Source organism: Apium graveolens, unplaced genomic scaffold (assembly GCF_009905375.1).
Source record: "Apium graveolens cultivar Ventura unplaced genomic scaffold, ASM990537v1 ctg4413, whole genome shotgun sequence".
Lineage (NCBI taxonomy): Eukaryota > Viridiplantae > Streptophyta > Magnoliopsida > Apiales > Apiaceae > Apium > Apium graveolens.
The window spans coordinates 34081-54788 of record NW_027418527.1 but is presented as its reverse complement, the minus strand read 5'-3'; the positions used below and the strand labels follow the sequence as shown (position 1 = coordinate 54788).

At 34.2% G+C, this 20708-nt stretch overlaps 1 protein-coding gene and 1 long non-coding RNA gene across 8 annotated transcripts; both read right to left on the bottom strand.

Moving 5' to 3' along the window:
- Nucleotides 1-6367: 6367 nt before the first annotated feature.
- LOC141701817 (ninja-family protein AFP3-like) lies at nt 6368-7462 on the bottom strand. Its single transcript, XM_074505447.1, has 2 exons — nt 7126-7462; nt 6368-6666 (listed from the first exon to the last, which is right to left on the bottom strand). Exons 1-2 carry the CDS (start codon nt 7460-7462, stop codon nt 6368-6370), a joined length of 636 nt encoding a protein of 211 aa, XP_074361548.1.
- Nucleotides 7463-9552: 2090 nt separating this feature from the next.
- LOC141701805 (uncharacterized) lies at nt 9553-19189 on the bottom strand. Of its 7 annotated transcripts, none has more exons than XR_012566914.1 (8): nt 18795-19189; nt 18034-18189; nt 17839-17943; nt 17696-17742; nt 16685-16830; nt 10706-10776; nt 10085-10225; nt 9553-9891 (listed from the first exon to the last, which is right to left on the bottom strand). It is a non-coding gene; the product is annotated as an uncharacterized LOC141701805 (long non-coding RNA). The 7 variants fall into 7 exon arrangements; XR_012566913.1 differs by having other exon boundaries at nt 16685-16821; XR_012566912.1 differs by having other exon boundaries at nt 17696-17943.
- Between the last annotated feature and the right edge of the window lie 1519 nt (nt 19190-20708).

Below are 20708 nucleotides of genomic sequence, written 5' to 3'. Positions count from 1 at the left end.
TTTGATTAAAAGATAAAAGGAAATATATAAAAATTCTAAGTTTTTTTATGATACTAATATCTTATGAAAAATATTTGTAACCATTAAAAGTAATAAATGTAACCTTTTTTTATTTTTATGAAAAATAATTGAAATTACTTTTTGTTGCACTTGATTAAAAACTTGTTCTTAAGTAATAAAAAATGGATCGTAATTACTAAATTTTAAATTTGCAAATAAGTTTGCCAAGTTATAACACTATTTTGATTTTTTTTTAAATAATTTAATGGTTTGTATTTTTGCAAATTATTATGGAAAATAATATTTTATATCTTTTTTCCATTCTTTATGTCTTTTTAATAAACCCATTTTTCAATCTATTTATCTAAATATTACTTAACTTTTTTATGTATTTGAGAGAATAGTTAAATAATAAAAATATAAAATTTTACCAAGACAAAAAGCAAAATAATATTTAAAATACCTAAAATGCATATGAGGTACAAATAATTATAAATGTTATTAGGGTTGACAAAGCTATTAACAAAATTTTTATTTCTTTTTTCCAAAATATTGAAACTCTTGGATGACAAGCACTAACTATGTGATTCCTATTTAACTATTCTTCATAAATGAAATGAGCCCTATTTATATGATTCCTGCCAATAAAAAAATGACATGTTTTATTTATGTATTATTTAGTAAAAAATCTTGTCTTTTTGGAAATGATTTCTCCAAATGAATAATGCTAGATAACAGAATGACTTTGTCAAAATTTAAATTTAATTTAAATTTAAACATTTTTGTAACAATATTTGTGTCATCAACATTTTAAACATGTAGCATTGCTATACATGCAATAGTAAGTATTGTCTCATAGGGACACTATCCCTCTATCCCGTAAATATCCCTTAATAACGGAATTGAAAACTTCATTCACATTCTTTAATGAATAAAAAATCTCAAACATTGTTCAGGCGATGCCATCAACAATGAAATCACTATTTAAAACCCTAAGAAAATACATTAAAACACCATGGGAAATAACTGGACCATGCTCAAGTCCCAAATACAAAACTGACATTCCAACTCTCAAAGATGTTCGAGTTTTTTCGCCTACAACACCACCAACCAATACCATTGTGCCCACCTCTAATCCCGAAACTGTTTATGATATCCAGTACTATACTCGCGATCAGCGTCGTAACAAGCCACCTATTCGAATGACCGTTCTGAAGAAAAGTGATGCTACGAAAATGATGTAAGATAAGAAAAGTTTTGGTGTGCCTGATTTGCCTCGTGTTTATCTTACCAAAACGGTGGAAGAAGATTACAATGCTCATGGTGGAGGTCACGTGCAATACAAATAAGGTTGGTAGCGTAACTATAAGAATGCGTCAGAATTCTCAAATTAAGATATCAGGGAGAGAGAAGAGTAGAAAGAACAAAAATGACTCCCAAAATTTTCAGCTAGGACATGTCAGGGATCTTGTAGATGTATGCTAACTTCATCTAAATTTTTAGTAGTAATCTACACTATTCAAAATGAACCAAATTTACTAAGAATGTGCCCACGTACAAATATTTTCTCCGTCCCTCTTTTTCCGAACGGTCAAGATAACCAAATTTTAACTGAAATTTATTATTATTTTATAATTGAATAAAATAAAAAAAATATATTATTAAAAAATATATTTACTCTACTTTAATATATGATTTTTAGTATTTTAAAATAATATAAGAGTAATTTTTATTTTTTGATAAACAATTAATGATTTTGAATGAAAAAAATGAATTTTTAATAAAAAGTTGATTAATTTGAATGATAAAAAAGAAAATGTGACAAGAGGGAGTATAAAAAAACCCTTTCTTTAAAATTAGTTGCCCTTACATGTTCATTGATATATAGTTACAAGGAGCTACATAGTTTTCACCGAGCATTATTCATTTGCATTATTACTTCTGCATGGTTGTGCTCAATAAAATTTCTGCACACCGCTCCTTCCAATATCGAGGTGGCAACTAGGGGCTCGGCTCGAAATCGACTAAAAAAGTTTGGATCCGGACTCGATCTTGAGTTTAATCGAATCTTCAATTTCAAACTCAAATTTCGGCTCATAAAAGTTCGATAAGTTGGAGTTCATTTCAAAAATTCGAATCAATTTCACAAAATATTGACAAAAATTCAAAATATGATCGGTTCAAAAATCCGATCGATTAAATATATAAAATAAAAAGAAAATATTGAACATTAATATAAAAATATATTTATAAAAAAAATTAAAAATAATAGAGACTCGATAAACCTAGCCGAGTAATTTGAAACTCCTACTCGGCTCGTTAAATAATTCTAATAGCTTGAGCAGCTCCAACCGCAAGTTGGTTGTGATTTGGTTGCAAATGAAGATATTGAAAAACCACAATTTGCGTTTGATTTTTATTCTTTAACCGAATCAAACCGCACTACGTACGCACCAATTTGAGCTCGACCTAATTATTACAGAATTGATTTAAATGTTACCACAATCTGCGATTAATACATATAATATATATGTGTGCGAATAAAAGAAATAAACAAAAAGGATACGAAGGAGAAGTTCTCGAGTTCAGTCGTATAAATGTCTCCTTAAAGCTATTACGGTACTCACCGTACGTGCGAGGAGTTAGCCTCCAGGGATAAAATGAGAGAATGATGATGTTACACGAATAGCACATTCGACGAACTAGAATGGAGGAAGAAAGTATCACCGGAACAGAGAAATTGTAGGGTTTGTGTTTAGGAGACGGCTGTGTGTTGTATTTCAAACGAATGAATAACCCTAAAGCTTATACGATCATAAATCATCTATCTATTAGTCATTTTGAGTGATTCAAAGTGTCTCGAAAAACTCTTTCGGAGGAAAAAACATTCAAGTGTCACTCGTTACACGCATACAACATTCATTCACTCAAATTATAGCTCAAATTGACTTGATAATATGTGACTACTATCCACATTTTCCAACATTAAATATTTTAAGAAACGAACTCAAATAGCTCACAAATAATTTCACTCATAATTTATAAATCTATTATGACAACCAACCAACATTTCTCACTTTAACTTTTTATTACATGCTCATTACGTTGTGGCGTAGAAAAATTGAAATTGTATATAGTACAAATATAACTCGGATACGTGAGAGATTTTATTTTGATGTTGTGATTGTTAATACTGAGTGAGATTTGAGTGTTGGCAAACTTTTGATTTTTTCTTTTCAAATATATATAAATATGGGCTTTCTTTATGAAAAAGAAATCCAAAATCCGCTTATCTATTTAATAATATTTTAGTCATATTAATTAGTTTATATTATGAAATTGGTATAAAAAATATAGCGGTTTACAAGATATTGTAAAATATAATAATGATAATAATATAATTTTTAAATTTATGTCATATATTGTTCAAAACTAATCATATAAATTCTTAATTATAATAATCAGACCCTAAACCTTTCTTTCAAATATAGATTATATTGCAATACAAATCTAGGTACTCTGGCTAATTTACTAAAAAATTAAGGAATTTTCCAGTAGTTTTTTTTTGTGATAAATATGGCTTACAACAGTTCTAGCAAATTTTATAGGTGAGGTACGGAGAAACTATAAAACATAGACTCTTAACAAACAAGAAAAGCCATCTGACTATACTAGATCCATATTAAAAGAGCTGAAGATATATGATGATGTTCTCGATTAAGTGAAGTAAGAATTTGTTAGAAGTCAAACTCTCTTTGAAAACATCACAACAGTTGGTTCAATTTAATATTTGAACATCTAATATGGTAGGCAGTCAAGCATCAATATTAGTAGCAACTAGCACTAAACCCATGATAAATGGTGGGATAAATAAATGTTAGAGTATTTACATTCATGCAAGGTGACAGTCAAAGACGTATGGATTAAATAAAGGAGCATCCTTATTAGAAAGATCGGTTGGGTTTGTAATAGCAGTGGTATGAAAGCAAGAAATAAGTTCCATTACAAGTATTGAAGTCCCGAGGAGATAATAACGGCAGCACCTTCCTAATGCTTAAGACCAGGCTGGTCATATTTGGATAACAAATATACTGATGCAAGTTATTAGATCAGCATGTAGATTACATATGCAGTGAGGCAATCATTTTGAAGTCCTATAAAATGGCTTCTGTGTTTGCATTACAAAACACACCAAAAAAGATAACACACAGAAGTGAAAAGATTAGAAGAGAGTGAGAGAGAGCTGAAGCTCCTCTGAGCAAAGAAAGGCTGAAGCCTAGTGAAAGAAAATCAAGCTCTAGCTTGAATTTGTAACTCTTGTGTATGAAATAAAAGAGTGTGTTAGTGTGTGTCCTTATTATATTATGTTTAAGTTAAAATTATATAGTTGAGCCCATCTACGTTTCCAACAAGTGGCATCAGAGCTAGGTTTCGTTCGTGGAAAAATGGTGCATATGATGCATGCCCAGGTTCCGATATTGACGGACACAAATTACGAGGACTGGAGTATCCAAAGGAAGACACTACTCAGTTCATACGAAATTTGGGATATTATCGAAAACGGGTATGACGATCTCACATCAGCCGCTGAAGCAGCACTTTCAGATGCTGAGAAGACGGTGTTAAAAGACTGCCGGAGTAAAAATAGCAAGGCATATTTCATGATTTATCGAGGTGTCGACGAATCCACCTTTGATAAAATTGCAGATATAAAAAAGGCAAAAGAGGTTTGGGAGATTCTGCAGAAATCGTTCCAAGACGTGGACATAGTCAAAAAGGTGTCACTCCAAGTTATTCGTGGCGAGTTTGAAAATATAAAAATGAAGAGTTTCAAAATATCGCGGAGCAAGTTTTCCGTTTGAAAACAGTGATTAATGAGATCAAAAGAAACGGTGAAACAGAAGCGCCAAAACAAATGACGAGTCGATATAATTTCTATGAAGCAACAAGTGCGGCACAAACAAATTTTGAGTACTTGGTATTTTGTCTAAATGCAAACGGAGAAAGCAACAAAAATCGAGTACATGTGCGTCATAAAATTGCGGAACGAGTGCACTACAAGACTAAAGAAATTTTGGATAATATATTTATGAAATTGTTGAAGTGGGGCGTGTTTCATAAAGTGAAAGAGAAACTCGGAATGCAAAGTCGAGTTTGAGGGGGAGTGTTAGAAGTCAAACTCTCTTTGAAAAACATCACAACAACTTGTTCAATTTAATATTTGAACATATAATATGGTAGGCAGTCAAGCATCAATATTAGTAGCAACTAGCAGTAAACCAATAATAAATGGTGGGATAAATAAATGTTAGAGTATTTACATTCATGCAAGGTGATAGTCAAAGACGTATGGATTAAATAAAGGAGCAGCCTTATTAGAAAGATCAGCTGGGTTTGTAATAGCAGTGGTATGAAAGCAAGAAATAAGTTTCATTACAGCTAGAAGTATTGAAGTCCCGAGGAGATAATAATGGCAGCACCTTCCCAATGCTTAAGACCAGGCTGCTTAAGACCAGGCTGGTCATATTTGGATAACAAATATACCGATGCAAGTTATTAGATCAGCATGTAGATTACATATGCAGTGGGGCAATCATCTTGAAGTCCTATAAAAAGGCTTCTGTGTTTGCATTACAAAACACACCAAAAAAGATAACACACAGAAGGATAACACACAGAAGTGAAAAGATTAGAAGAGAGTGAGAGAGAGCTGAAGCTCCTCTGAGCAAAGAAAGGCTGAAGCCTAGTGAAAGAAAATCAAGCTGTAGCTTGATTTTGTAACTCTTGTGTATGAAATAAAAGAGTGTGTTAGTGTGTGTCCTTATTATATTATGTTTAAGTTAAAATTATATAGTTGAGCCCATCTACATTTCCAACAGAATTCGAATTATTTGATCCGTAGAGAGGTTTGGCAACATTACTACAGCTACCTGCATGTTAATGAACTCGGCTGCAGTCACTTAGCTAGTCATAGACCTACCATCCATGACAGACACAAATAATATATGTGTCATGCTCTCAGTAGCATAAGATAGTTAATATAACATGCTGATATGAAGTCAATATATAGAACATTGTTATACAGGTGACTGTGAGTCAGGAGACTTAAGATAGTTATATAACACACATAAAATACTCATTGCACAAGTCATAAGATAGTCACAGCACAAATAAACATCTGATAATGACACAAATCCATGCCAACATACCAACATTCAAGTCACAAACTACATCACAAAGCATACCAACACTTGAGTCACAAAGTACACATTCTGATGGCCAAATGTTTACCAAATAAAACTCCATATGATAAGATACCTAATAGAAGAGTTCAAACAGACTTATTACTAGTTATGATGTGATGTGCTTAATAATGTTGATTGACCACTTCACCATCACCAAAAACAGGCTTGACTGTGATGTGTCTCTCCGGAAAGGCAACATCACCACCACCTGCATGTTTGATGAACTCAGCTGGAGTCATGAAAAAAGCATGGCAGGCACAAAGGATACGAGTTTCCTCCTGGTTGTACTTGGACAGATACCCATTTATCTTTCGGCCAGAGATGGTAGTATAAACATGTGGCATTTCTGAGACTTTATTGAACTCTCTCCCCTTAGCTCGGTTTTTGTCAGCTGAACATATGTTCGCAGGGAATCCATTGCCTGTGATTTGTTTGTTCATTTAAATATAATCATATATATGAGAAAAGAAAGCAATAACAGTGTAAATGTCAAACTGGAGTTGGTGAGGTTCTTCCAAATGACAGAAGATGATATCAATGTCAATTCCACAGATCAATTATTATAGAGTAACAAACTCCTCATTTCTGTGCAGATATGACATAATAAAGAACTAATTCGCGTAAACAAACCCTCTTTATGTTTTTCATGATCTATTATAATTTTCTGCAAAATGTATCTGCTTAATTAATTTAAAGCACTAACATTTTTCATCTATCTAAGATACGAAGGAAAAACTACATGTTCATGCTATACATTTTTTTGATCCCAAGACTCCCAATTAAAATATCACACATACAAATAATTGGATACAAACGTGAAAAGAGTTGTCTCACAAGCACAAATAAGTGGCTAAAAAATACGAAAAGAAATGTATGTTACCTTCAATGATTTGATTTTGGAAGTAACTAATTGTTGAAGAGCCGCTGGAATGGAGTGACCTCCTGTTAGCATCCATAGGCGCCAATGATACCTCTTGTCTTCGGGTTTCCATTACCCTTCGGCCAGTTGGAAAGGAAGGCCACATTTTTACCTCAACCGATCCATTTTCATTAAAAATGGCCGACCTCCTTTGGTGAGGATTGATCAAATGAGAAGGTGCACCAGTTAGTTTATGATTTCTCTGTGGATCCACACCAAATCTTCCATTCAAAAAAAGACTCAGACTTAAATCAATGTCTTCATTGATTTCTTCAACTACAGCCTCCTTTCCTCTCATACTTGAACAAATAAAACACCAAGATAAATTTTATGAGTAATAAATGAATTGATATACAAATCTATAGAGAACAAAAGTGACAGTAATACATTGATGGGGATGCCCGGCCACTCTAAAGAGTTGAAAACATCGATTTAAGATGAAATGCATGAGTTGTGTATGTCAGCTAACTAGGTGCGTGGCAGTATGCTAAGAATTAACTAGTGACACGTATTGACACATTCCACGCCCTGAAACAGACAAATGTATCTAACTTATCTCTAACCTCTAGCTCACTTCTTCAATACTCAAAGCTCACATGTATTCTGGATAAAACTAAGTAAATGTATTCCGTTTATTGACAAAAATTGAGTAACTGAATGACATATAGTTAATTATGTATTGGTTACGGTTACAAAATTGAAACTCACGTACATTTTACTGATTTTTATAAATTCCGAAAATAATAATTTCAATTTTTCTTATTTAAGATATTAATATCTTATGAAAATATTTGTAACCATTAAAAGTAATAAATGTAACCTTTTTTATTTTTATGAAAAATAATTGAAATTACTTTTTGTTGCACTTGATTAAAAACTTGTTCTTAAGTAATAAAAAATGGATAGTAATTACTAAATTTTAAAGTTGCAAATAAGTTTGCCAAGTTATATCACTATTTTGATTTTTTTAATTTAATTTAAAGGTTTGTATTTTTACAAATTATTATGGAAAACAATATTTTATATCTTTTTTTCCATTTTGTTATGTCTTTTTAATAAACCCATTTTTTAAATCTATTTATCTAAATATTACTAAACTTTTTTTATGTATTTGAGAGAATAATTAAATAATAAAAATACAAAATTTTACCAAGACAAAAAGCAAAATAATATTTAAAATACCTAAAATACATATGAGGTACAAATAAATATAAATGTTATTAGGGTTGACAAAGGTATTAACAAAATTTTTTATTTCTTTTTTCAAAATATTGAAACTCTTGGATGACACTGCATAAACTATATGATTCCTATTTAACTATTCTTCATAAATGAAATGAGCCCTATTTATATGATTCCTGCCAATAAAAAAATGACATGTTTTATTTATGTATTATTTAGTAAAAAATCTTGTCTTTCTGGAAATGATTTCTTGAAATGAATAATGCTAGATAACAAAATGACTGTCAAAATTTAAGTTTAATTTAAGTTTAAACATTTTTGTAACAATATTTGGGACATCTACATTTTAAACATGTAGCATTGCTATACATGCAATGGTAAGTATTGTCTCCTAGGGACACAATCCTTCTAGCCCGGTAAATATCCGTTAATAACGGAGTTGAAAACTTCATTCACATTCTTTAATGAATAACAAATCTCAGACATTGTTCAGGCGATGCCATCAACAATGAAATCACTATTTAAAACCCTAAAAAAATACATTAAAACACCATGGGAAATAACTAAACCATGCTCAAGTCCCGAATACAAAACCGCCATTCCAACTCTCAAAGATGTTCGAGTTTTTTCGCCTGCAACACCACCAACCAATCCCATTGTGCCCACCTCTGATCCCGAAACTGTTTATGATATCCAGTACTATGCTCGCGATCAGTGTCGTAATAGGCCACCTATTCGAATGAAAGTTTTGAAGAAAAGTGATGTTGTGAAAACACTACGCCATAGATTGGATACTGCAACCCCAAGAAACCGTAACTAAAGGTCAAAAAAGCGTTGCTAAAGGCCAAAAAAAGGCTATGGCGACTCTTCTTCGGGGTTGCAATTTTAGGCGTTGCAATAGAGTTTTTTGCAATCCCGGTGACACCCTGTTGCAACCCTTGGTTATCCGTTACAAATACGTGCTATTACAACACCAATGGGGTTGCAATAGGTCTTGAAAAGTGTTACAGTAGGGTTTGGGCTATCAGTTCAATATTTGTGAGCCCCACAATGGGGCCCACATGTGGGGGATTCGATGCAACCTTTTTGCAACGCTTTTTAGTATATTTAGCAACGTTTTTAGTGATTATTAGCAACACTATAAAGACCTACTGCAACGCTTTTACAAAAAAAATGCTAGGAACTGTTTGTAAATTAACATTCCCATAAATAAGACCATTGTTTTAAAACCAACACAATCCACAATCCACAAACCATAAACATCAGTCCACCAACCATAACATCAGTTTTCCCATACTACTACTACCTTCACCATCACCATACTACCATTCTTATATAAATAAACTTGAACCAATAAGACTACATTTTGCCTTTTGATAAGATTATTACAATACTATATGAACATTCGCATGCAGCTGTTTACTAATGCTATGAAATTACATGGTATTTGTTGGCCGTTATTTGACAATGATTCTTCTTCCGTGTGGTTGTTTCTCTCCATGGTGAGCCACATTCATATTTGCTTGAATTTCAGTATAATATTTTCTGTCATACAAAAAGTTAATATCAAACCAGAATCTACAAGTAAAGAAAGACACGTACAAGACTAGTAATCTACAACATAAAAAAGAATTAACATGTTCTAAATAAATGGAAGAAAATAAGTATATGATAATTAATCTTTAAACATATCCTATAATGTTTTGCAGCAAAATGCGGAGATGGTAAGAGACAATACGTTAAGTAAGCCATGTGGCTCCAGAACCCAACCAGAGGATGCACAGATAGCTCCATAAGGTCGATTCAGTTCCTTCTGCTTCTTTAGTATTCAGATGAGAGTTTCTGTGCTCGAGAACTTTTTAGCCCCAGGAAGTCCACCCTGCATATATGCAGAAGCAAAAATTAACTATAATTCTTGGTTTAATTAAAGATTTAAAAAATTTCTCACATTTGCAGTAAATAAATTTCAAAAGGTTGCACAGGACTTAAGGTACAAATACTTATTTATGTAAACAATTAAAAAATGATAAATAACACTAGCAAATTAAGAATATATTTAAAATGATTTCCTAAGGTTATATACCATATTCCATGGTCTAGTAGTTATAATTGCCTGTGTAAATTACTAAACTTTAAATAAGACAAGGGACATCCCTCCCACCCCACCACATATGACAGGATGTATAGAATGTAAATAAGTTTATGCTTTCAGTGTAAAATATTTGCATCTTAAATTTCTTTTATTACACACAATTTTTTATCCATATGTACCAAATGCCTTCGACAATTAGTTCAATGCTTCATTTTAGTAATTGATTACAAATAATAAATTTCAAACTAGAATAATGAATATACTTACAGCCCCATTTCTTCCCAAAGTAAGTGCAGACTGAAATATTTCCTCCATTGTATCTGTCATTTCCGTATTTCCTAAAGCATAAATTTATAAAATCAATCTCAGCTTCTAAAAAAATATTACGAGACTAAAGGTTTATGGAATAATCTGTGTATTGATACATAGAGCAATTAATACAAAATTCTATAGAAAACTGATTAAGGTTTATCTATCTTGCAGGAAATCGTTTTTCTTTTGTTCTTTTTTTTGTCAGTGGTAGGTATAGGCAAAAGGTATAAAGTATAAACCTACTGCCTGCAATTACAAGCACCAAACTCTAATCGGATGGTGTCAAAAATCCAAATATATAATGCACGTGTAGAAAAGTAATCAGAATCAAATGGTACAACTACTTCTCAAGCATACCAGGCTCATTAAAAAAATAAGCAAACCTTCCTGAATTTGTATACATAGAAAACTATGGTAGAGCACGCTGCTAATGAGACAAATTTTTTCGAAATCAAGTACACAGTTCATAAAATCTGCACTTGTGAAGTTTGAACTAATTTTTCTACACAGGGTCCTCAACAGAGAAAACAAACTGGTACAGTACGTTGGTTTAATCTGAATATTGTTTAAAGGAGTCAGCTGGCGGGACTTTGTTTTAGAGAACAAGTCATAGTTCAGTTATAGTGTTAGTAGGAGTCTCTTGAATAATGTAGGTCGTGTTTGAGTCTTTGTAGGAGTCCGGCTAGTGGCCCTCTTTTCTAGCTTTTTAGTTTCCATCCGTTGTAGTGTATTTCCATATATAGCTGTTAGTTATTTTTAATAAAGCAGTAAGATTTTTCGTGCAACTTTGTTTTCTCAGTTTTCATAAACAAACAGTATAGTATAAGATATATTCTAGAATTGGTATCAGAGCTCTCAGGTTCCTGGTGCATGCCAAAATATATGCCAAAGGCCACGAATATGGAAACTAACAAAACTAAAGAAGGCACGATAAATCTGAGCTACCCAATGCTGGCCAAGAGTAATTACACAGCTTGGGCGATGAAAATGAAAGTGTATATGCAAGCGCATGGTGTATGGGATGCTATACAACCTAAGGATCCAAAAGGGATAGTTGAAGAGAAGATCGATAAGGTTGCACTAGCTGCTATTTATCAGGGCATACCTGAAGACGTGTTACTATCGCTTGCTGACAAGGAGAATGCTAAGGACGCCTGGGAGGCGATCAAGACTATGTGTCTGGGTGCAGATCGTGTGAAGAAAGCCAGAGTACAGACTTTGAAGGCAGAGTTCGAGTCACTGCAAATGAAAGACAATGAATCTCTGGATGATTTTTACATGAAGATGAATGGAATTGTTGCTAATATTCGAGCACTGGGCGAGGTGATAGAGGAAAATTATCTGGTGAAGAAACTGTTACGTGCTGTCCCGACCAAATTCCTCCAAATTGCATCTACCATTGAGCAATTCGGGGACTTAGAGAAAATGTCTGTGGAGGAGGCTGTGGGGTCTTTAAAGGCCCACGAAGAACGACTGAAAAGACAAAATGAGGCTCCCAGTCAGCTGCCACTCAAAGAAGAAGAGTGGTTAAAGAAGGAAAGTGGAGATGCAAAATTGCTTCTGACACATGATGAATGGATCAAGCGTAAGAACGGGACAGGAGGATTCACAAGCCAAAGGGGACGAGGAACAAATGACTACCGTGGAGGAAGGGACAAGAGTAGACTGCGATGCTACAACTGTCACAACTACGGACATTATGCTGTTGATTGTCGTAAACCCAAAAGGGAGAAAGATCAGAGACATGAAGTGAATATGGCACAGGTGGACGATGAAGGACCAGCACTGTTACTTACTGAAAGTGATGAGACATAAGAAAGAAGATTGTTGCTCAATGAAGAGAAGGTAACACCAAGAAGTCTGACAAACGGAAAACAGATGGATTCAAACATTTGGTATCTGGATAATGGAGCAAGAAATCATATGACGGACCAAAAATCAAAGTTTAATGATTTAGATGAAAGTGTCAAGGGACAGGTGAAGTTTGGTGACGGCTCTACAGTGGATATAAAAGGGAAGGGCACTGTGAAATTTCTGTGCAAGAATGGCGAGGAACGAGCACTAAAAGAGGTATATTATATTCCCACACTTTGCAATAACATCATTAGCCTAGGCCAATTATCCGAGGAAGGCAATAAGGTCATTTTGAGTGGTGTTTTTCTTTGGGTTTATGACAAGCAAGAGAAATTACTAATGAAAGTAAAACGGTCTGCTAATCGCTTATACAAAATAATTATTGAATCAAGCGAGTCAAAGTGTTTGTTGTCAAAATTGAATGACTCAACATGGTTATGGCATTCTCGCCTTGGCCATGTGAATTTCCAAGCCATGAACCTGATGTCTACAACAGAGATGGCACATGGGCTTCCTAAATTTGTGCAACCAAAATAAATATGTTCTGATTGTTTAATGTCAAAGCAAGTGAGGAAGGCGTTCCCATCACAAACCAATTTCCATGCAAAGGACGTCCTGGAGTTAATTCATGCTGACTTGTGTGGCCCCATTGAACCAGCGATGTCGGGAGGTAACAGATATTTTATGTTATTAGTAGACGATTTCAGAAAGATGATGTGGTCCTTTATGTTGAAAAATAAGGACGAAGCCTTCAATGTGTTTAAAAGGTTTCGGGCACTGGTTGAAAATGGACGGGAGAAGAAGGTTAAAGTTCTGAGAACTGATCGGGGAGGAGAATTCTGCTCACACCAGTTTACTAAATACTGTGAAGATGTAGGTATTACTCGGCACTACACTGCTCCCCACTCCCCTCAACAAAATGGGGTTGTTGAGAGGAGGAACAGAACTGTTGTTGCAATCGCAAGAAGTTTTCTGAAACACATGAACCTGCCATCCATGCTATGGGGAGAAGCTGTGCGTTATTCCGTATACATTTTAAACAGATTGCCTACACGTTCTCTGACTGGTGCAACCCCGTATGAAGCTTGGAAGGGAGAAAAACCAAACCTCAGTCACATTCGTGTGTTTGGCTGTCTAGCTCATATGAAAATTCCAGGAGTGCACACTAGAAAACTGGATAATCGAAGCAAAGCTGTCATTCACCTCGGAAGCGAACCAGGTTCAAAAGCGTACAGATTGTATGATCCTATAAGCAAGGCTGTGTGTGTTAGTAGAGATGTAGTTTTTGAAGAATCAAAGGGCTAGGATTGGAAGCAGACAAAGACTGCAGAATCGAGCTGCAATAATTCTTTCGCAATCCTGGATACAAGCAGACTTGGTAACATTGCCAATAACCAAGCTACAGACATGGATACAGGGAGTGATTTAGAGACTGAGAACAGCTCAGAGGTTAACACACCAGTGATTTCATCAAGTGAACAGACCTCAGATGCAAAAAATTCAGATTGCAGTATTGAACCAAAGCGTTACAGAGCACTTGCTGATATATACAATGATGCAGAAAGAGTTGAGCTCGAAGAAGAACTATACCTTATGGGCATAGATGAACCAGTGAATTACAATCAAGCCTCTAAGGAACGAGAATGGAGCTTGGCTATGCAGAGAGAAATGGACTCGATAGAGAAAAACAAAACATGGAAATTAACTGAGCTACCAAAGGGACACAAGGTGATTGGTTTAAAGTGGATATACAAATTAAAGAAGGATGCTAACGGAGAAGTAATGAAGCACAAAGCGAGACTAGTTGCTAAGGGATATGTTCAGGAAAAGGGAGTAGATTTTGATGAAATATTCGTCCCAGTAACTCGGTTAGAGACAGTTCAATTGTTGCTTGCTTTGTCGGCCAAAAACGGTTGGGAAGTACACCATTTGGATGTAAAAACCGCATTCTTGAATGGAGAAATTTCTGAGGAAGTGTATGTAGCCCAGCCGGAGGGATTTGTGAAAGAGGGTCAAGAACAATTGGTGTATAAACTTCTTAAGGCATTGTATGGCCTTAGACAGGCACCGCGAGCATGGTATGCTAAATTAAATAGATGTCTCGAAGATCTTGGTTTTGTAAGGTGTCCCTATGAGCATGCAGTATATGTTAAACGGGAGAGCAGTGGTGATGCATTGATCGTAGGAGCGTATGTGGATGACCTCTTGGTAACGGGGACTAACATCAAACTGGTGCAGGATTTCAAGACACAAATGGGTAAGCTTTTTGAAATGAATGATTTGGGTAAATTATCCTACTATTTAGGTATAGAAGTCGAACAAGGTGCAGGCTACATTGAACTAAAACAGTCTGCTTATGCAAAGAAGGTCCTCGAGAATGCCGGAATGGGAGAGTGTAATCCGACTAAATACCCTTTGGACCCAAAGGAACAGCTTACAAAAAATGAGGGAGATAAGTCAGTGGATTCTACACAGTACAAAAGTATCATAGGAGGGCTGCGGTATCTAGTTCATACACGTCCTGACATCGCTCTTGTTATGGGAATAGCGAGCAGATTCATGGAAAGGCCTATTGTTGTGCATCTAAATGCGGTAAAACGGATTCTTCGCTACGTGAAGGGCACACTGAACCTTGGTCTGGTGTATTCGAAGAACAGTGGCAATAACTTGTTAACGGGCTATTCTTATAGTGACCTAGCTGGGGATATGGGGGACAGGAAAAGCACTGGAGGAATATGTTTTTACATGGATGAAAATCTGATTTCTTGGGTCTCGTAGAAACAGAGGTGTGTTGCTCTGTCCTCATGCGAGGCAGAGTTTATGGCCGCTACAGTAGCTGCTTGCCAAGCCATCTGGTTGATGAACTTGCTGAGTAGGTTAACGGGTGAGAATAATGGTCCTGTGGTCCTATATATAGACAATAAGTCTGCAATAGACTTGGCAAAAAACCCAGTCTTCCATGGGAGTAGCAAACACGTAGATATTGGATATCAGTTCATCCGTGAATGTGTTGAGAAAGGGGAGATAATTGTCAACCATATCTGTACGGACAAGCAACGCGCAGATATTCTAACGAAGGCTCTCACCACCATTAAGTTCGAGAAGATGAGGAAGCTCCTTGGAGTGAAGGAAATGTTCAAACGTAATTCAGATTAAGGGAGTGATTGTTGGTTTAATCTGAATATTGTTTAAAGGAGTCAGCTGGCGGGACTTTGTTTCAGAGAACAAGTCATAGTTCAGTTAGAGTGTTAGTAGGAGTCTCTTGAATAATATAGGTCGTGTTTGAGTCTTTGTAGGAGTCCAGCTAGTGGCCCTGTTTTCTAGCTTTTTAGTTTCCATCCGTTGTAGTGTATTTCCATATATAGTTGTTAGTTATTTTTAATAAAGCAGTAAGATTTTTCGTGCAACTTTGTTTTCTCAGTTTTCATAAACAAACAATATAGTATAAGATATATTCTAGACAGTAAAGGACATTTGTATAAAAGGAATAAATTCTGAGAAAAAAGATGCAAAAAATTAAGAATGTACAAGAACCATCAGTTCTGCAGTAATTCAACAAGAATCATTTTGAAATATTTTAATTCTTATAGAAAATTATAAACATAGTCAAAAAAGAGGGATAGATAAAGTTTAATGACTTATTTATCAAATTTAACCTTGTCCAAGGCTTCAAACATAGCTTTCTTGTGCTTCTTTGTGAACCACTAAATATACATTTAAAAGCATTAATAATCTATTATCTACTTAAATAACTTCATCTGAGCAGTAAATATATTTCCAAATATAACACTCACAATCAAGGTTTTTTGTGAATTCGAGAATATACAACCCAAAAACAAGCAAGAAATTACAAAGTTTAATATATGAAGAGAGTAATAAAAGCCCTATTTGGGTAACCTTTCTCTATAATCTATTAAAATAATGGATCTGGCAGGAAAAGAGGGTCTATATATGCAACACATAACCCACAAAAAAGGATCAAAGTGGTAGCAAATGAGTAATAAAATAATAGAAACTTAAACAAAGATAGCCCAAACTTAACAAGATAATAGCAAATAAAAAAGAAATGGGAAGACATACAGCTCCAAGTTGATGAAGAATCTTCTCAAGAGCAATAGAAATGATGATAATAACAGCACAAACAGTAGCAACAGCCCATGTGGGTGTTCTATCAAGCTCCCTTACCAACTTATCACTTGTTTCTCCTCCTCTTCCTCCTGCCATCCCTAATAACTTATCACTTGGGCTCTAAACTTGTACTAGAATCTTGAAATTGCTCAAAAACTCATTCGGGGTTTCAAGAAATGCATGCATTTGAGTGAGTAAAATAATAATTTGCACAAGTGGGGGAGGGGGATAATGGTAAAGTAGTGATAGACTCGTAAGAAGCTTAAAAAGCAATGATGATGCTGATGCTTTAGGATAAATTTCATTTATATGTATACACTTTGTGTCTCTGTATACTACTAGTAGCAGTATAAGTTTGGCATACGCGGTTTGCACGATTGTGGCTGTCTTAAAGGGATTTGATTGATTGGGTTAAACAAAGTGAAGTTCTTTTTAGGACTTTTGATTATTTATTACTATTATTATATTATATAAACCGTTTAAAATAGTGCAACGGAGTCTATTATTCTGTTGATTACTCTAAAGTCTAAAGCTGTCTATAGTTGACTTTTCTTTTTTCAGTCTGATTTCCAGCAACCTTATTGCGAGGAAACTATGTTACTCAAACTTGGGGAAAAGGTAATGCTGAGAAGTTTTAAAAACTGGAACCCTGTCCTCTGTCCAATTCTTCCACTCAAATTCACACTCAAATTTAACACGATTAAACCAAGATCCAGAGAAATGTATTAAGACAATAGCGAAGAAACTATGTTACTCATGAATGCTTTCACTTTATGGATAAAATTTAACACTCAACATTAGAATAACAGAGTTCATAATGGATCAATGGTCAGTACTAATATATAGGTCTAAATTATCTATAATTATCATAAGATCCAGCAGGTTATTGAGGTTCACGCTTCACAGAGATAAGCAGTGCATAAATTGGAAGTGCTGACAGTTAGCAGAGAAACAAGAACTTACAAAATCGATGTCGAATGTTGAAAAGGTCTCTTTCAGAAAGTCAACAGCTTCATTTGTAACAAAACACGGGTAGCAGAGATATGAACGCAGTAATACTAGATAAAAATTAACCCGCAACAAACTATATTCCAAAGGCACCATACCGATCTAGAAACATAAATTCCACTAGAACTCGATTAGGCTCGACCCGATACCACGATTGAGCCGAATATCCTTGGTGAGAATAAGTACACATTTACATCCTTAAGCTGCAACAGCAAAACTTAGAAAATGAAGATCAGACTTAAAATGTGCATCTTACAAACAAGAGGCTGAAATGGAAGTGGAGGCTTATTTACGCATTGGTCGCTAGTTGCTTTTAGACGGTTGATATAATGATTTCCAAGCTGTTTGCTTTGTGTGAAACACTGAATTGTGTGTAATCTGTACTATGACCCTGCATTGTTGAAGATAATGCAGTTCCTACCCTCCTCAGTCAATGCTGTTAGTGTTATCTACAAAACTCATAGTATTAGGGAGATTAGACAGAATCTGAAGCAGATAGGAAAAGCCATAAAAACAAAATCAATCAGGTAATTCACAATTATTAACCTAAGAACATATGGAAGATATTCTGGAGCAAATGCACTTTTCAATAGAACAAACACTAAATTGCTACACAAATTCATCAGCAAGCATATCAACTAAGCAAAATATTCTTACTATCTGTTACCAGTGATTACACAATCTGATAAACGAAAGCATAAACATTAACATCAACCTCACCTCAATAATTCCCACATTCACCTCAAAAAACACACACACAAAAAACACACACACAAAAAAAACAAGAAAAGAGGAACAACCTTGGTGCCAATCTCAGAATTAAAATCCTACTGCTGAATAGCAAGATGAAAATCTTGAAAATTAAAAGAAACACCTTCCAAGGGGTTATTTATACACCTCTCATAAGCATCTTCAAACATTTCTTTAAGCTTAGCTCTCTCTTTTATTTGTGGTGTTGGAACACTCACACCTGGGGCTGCTACTATTATTAAACGAACACAAACGGCACAAATAATGATATAAAATCTAAATATAAGATAATAGAATCCGAAACCTGGAAGTGCAGGCATAGCGCAAGAGGAGACTTCTCAACCTCAACGAGACAAACAGATGGGGGCTATACCTTAAAATCGAAAGAAATCAAGGTTAACCCATTGTTTCTGAGCCAAAACCAAACTTGAACCCTAAAGTCTTGTAGAACACTCTTCAATTGAAACCCCGAATAGGAACCCAAATTAGTGGAAGCCTAACCCCAAAATTTTGAACCTATTTTTTAGAGAGTGGAAAATGAAATCTTATTTAGACCCAAACGAAATCCTAAGTAACCCCAAATAAAATCCCCAAATTTTGAAGCCGAAATCTTCAAATGAAAACCCTAATTTTGAGACAAGACAGAGAGAAGCGGTTCCTTGAGTGTGCGAGGGTGTGTTTAAGTGTGAGTATCATGTTTACCCCTTTCTGGTTTTTGTCTAAAATTTCAAAGCATTATCGCTTCCCAATTTTCAACCCCCGCCTCAACATTTTTTTATTTTAATTATTATTTTTTTGTTCTTAAATAATGTTTTTAACATTTAATTATGAGTAATAAATAAATTCAACTATATATATTGTAAATCAATTCACTAATGACTTGATAAGTTTTTAAACTTTCAATTACACTAATATTATTATTTTTGAAAAATAAATAAAATATGTATTTCAAATATAACTACACTAATTAATATTGTTTTTAATATTTTTTTATGAAAAATGAAGAAATCCAAAAATATAAAAATATTGTAAATAAATCCACTAGTAACTTGTTAAGTTTTATAAAGCGTTCAATTTATCATTATAATATTTTAAAACACTGCACTAATATTATTAACTTCTAAAAATAAATAAAGTATAGAGTTCAATTATTATTTCATTTCTATGTAAAAAATTACTAATTAGTTAAATTCAAAAAAATCATCTTTAATTATATATGTCATTTTGGTAACACATTTTCACGCTACCGCAACATCAAAAAAGAGGGGTTGCAGTAAACATTGGTTTTGAACCCCCTCTGAAGTGTTGCAGAATCCAATCTATGGCGTAGTGAAATGATGAAAGATAAGAAAAGTTTTGGTGTGCCTGATTTGCCTCCTGTTTATCTTACCAAAACGGTGGAAGAAGATTACAATGCTCGTGGTGGAGGTTACGTGAAATATAAATAAGGTTGGTAGCGTAGCTATAAGAATGCATCAAAATTCTCAAATTAAGATATCAGGGGAGAGAGAAGAGTAGAAAGAACAAAAAAAGACCCCTAAAATTTTCAGCTAGGACATGACAGGGATCTTGGAGATGTATGCTAACTTCATCTAAATTTTTAGTAGTGATCTACACTATTCAAAATGAACCAAATTTACTAAGAATGTGCCCACGGACAAATATTTTCTCCGTCCCTCTTTTTCCGAACGGTCAAGATAACCAAATTTTAACTGAAATTTATTATTATTTTATAATTGAATAAAATAAAAAAATTGTATTATTAAAAAATATATTTACACTACTTTAATATATGATTTGTAGTATTTTAAAATAATATAAGAGTAATTTTTATTTTTTGATAAAAAATTAATGATTTTGAATGATAAAAATGAATTTTTAATAAAAAGTTGATTAATTTAAATGATAAAAAAGAAAATGTGCCAAGAGGGAGTATAAAAAACCCTTTCTTTAAAATTAGTTGCCCTTACATGTTTATTGATATATAGTTACAAGGAGCTACATAGTTTTCACCGAGCATTATTCTGTTGCATTATTACTTCTGCATGGTTGTGCTCAATAAAATTTCTGCACACCGCTCCTTCCAATATGGAGGTGGCAACTAGGGGCTCAGCTCGAAATCGACTTAAAAAGTTCGGATCCGGACTCGATCTTGAGTTTAATCGAATCTTCAATTTCAAACTCGAATTTCGGCTCATAAAAGTTCGATAAGTTGGAG

What these genes read in the sequence shown, in the direction of transcription:
- LOC141701817 (XM_074505447.1), bottom strand. Translation starts at nt 7,462, where the DNA reads ATGAGAGGAAAGGAGGCTGTAGTTGAAGAAATCAATGAAGACATTGAT. An exon ending in CCAAAATCAAATCATTGAAG is followed by an intron (nt 6,667 to 7,125) that starts GTAACATACATT and finishes AACAAATCACAG; the next exon opens with GCAATGGATTCCCTGCGAAC.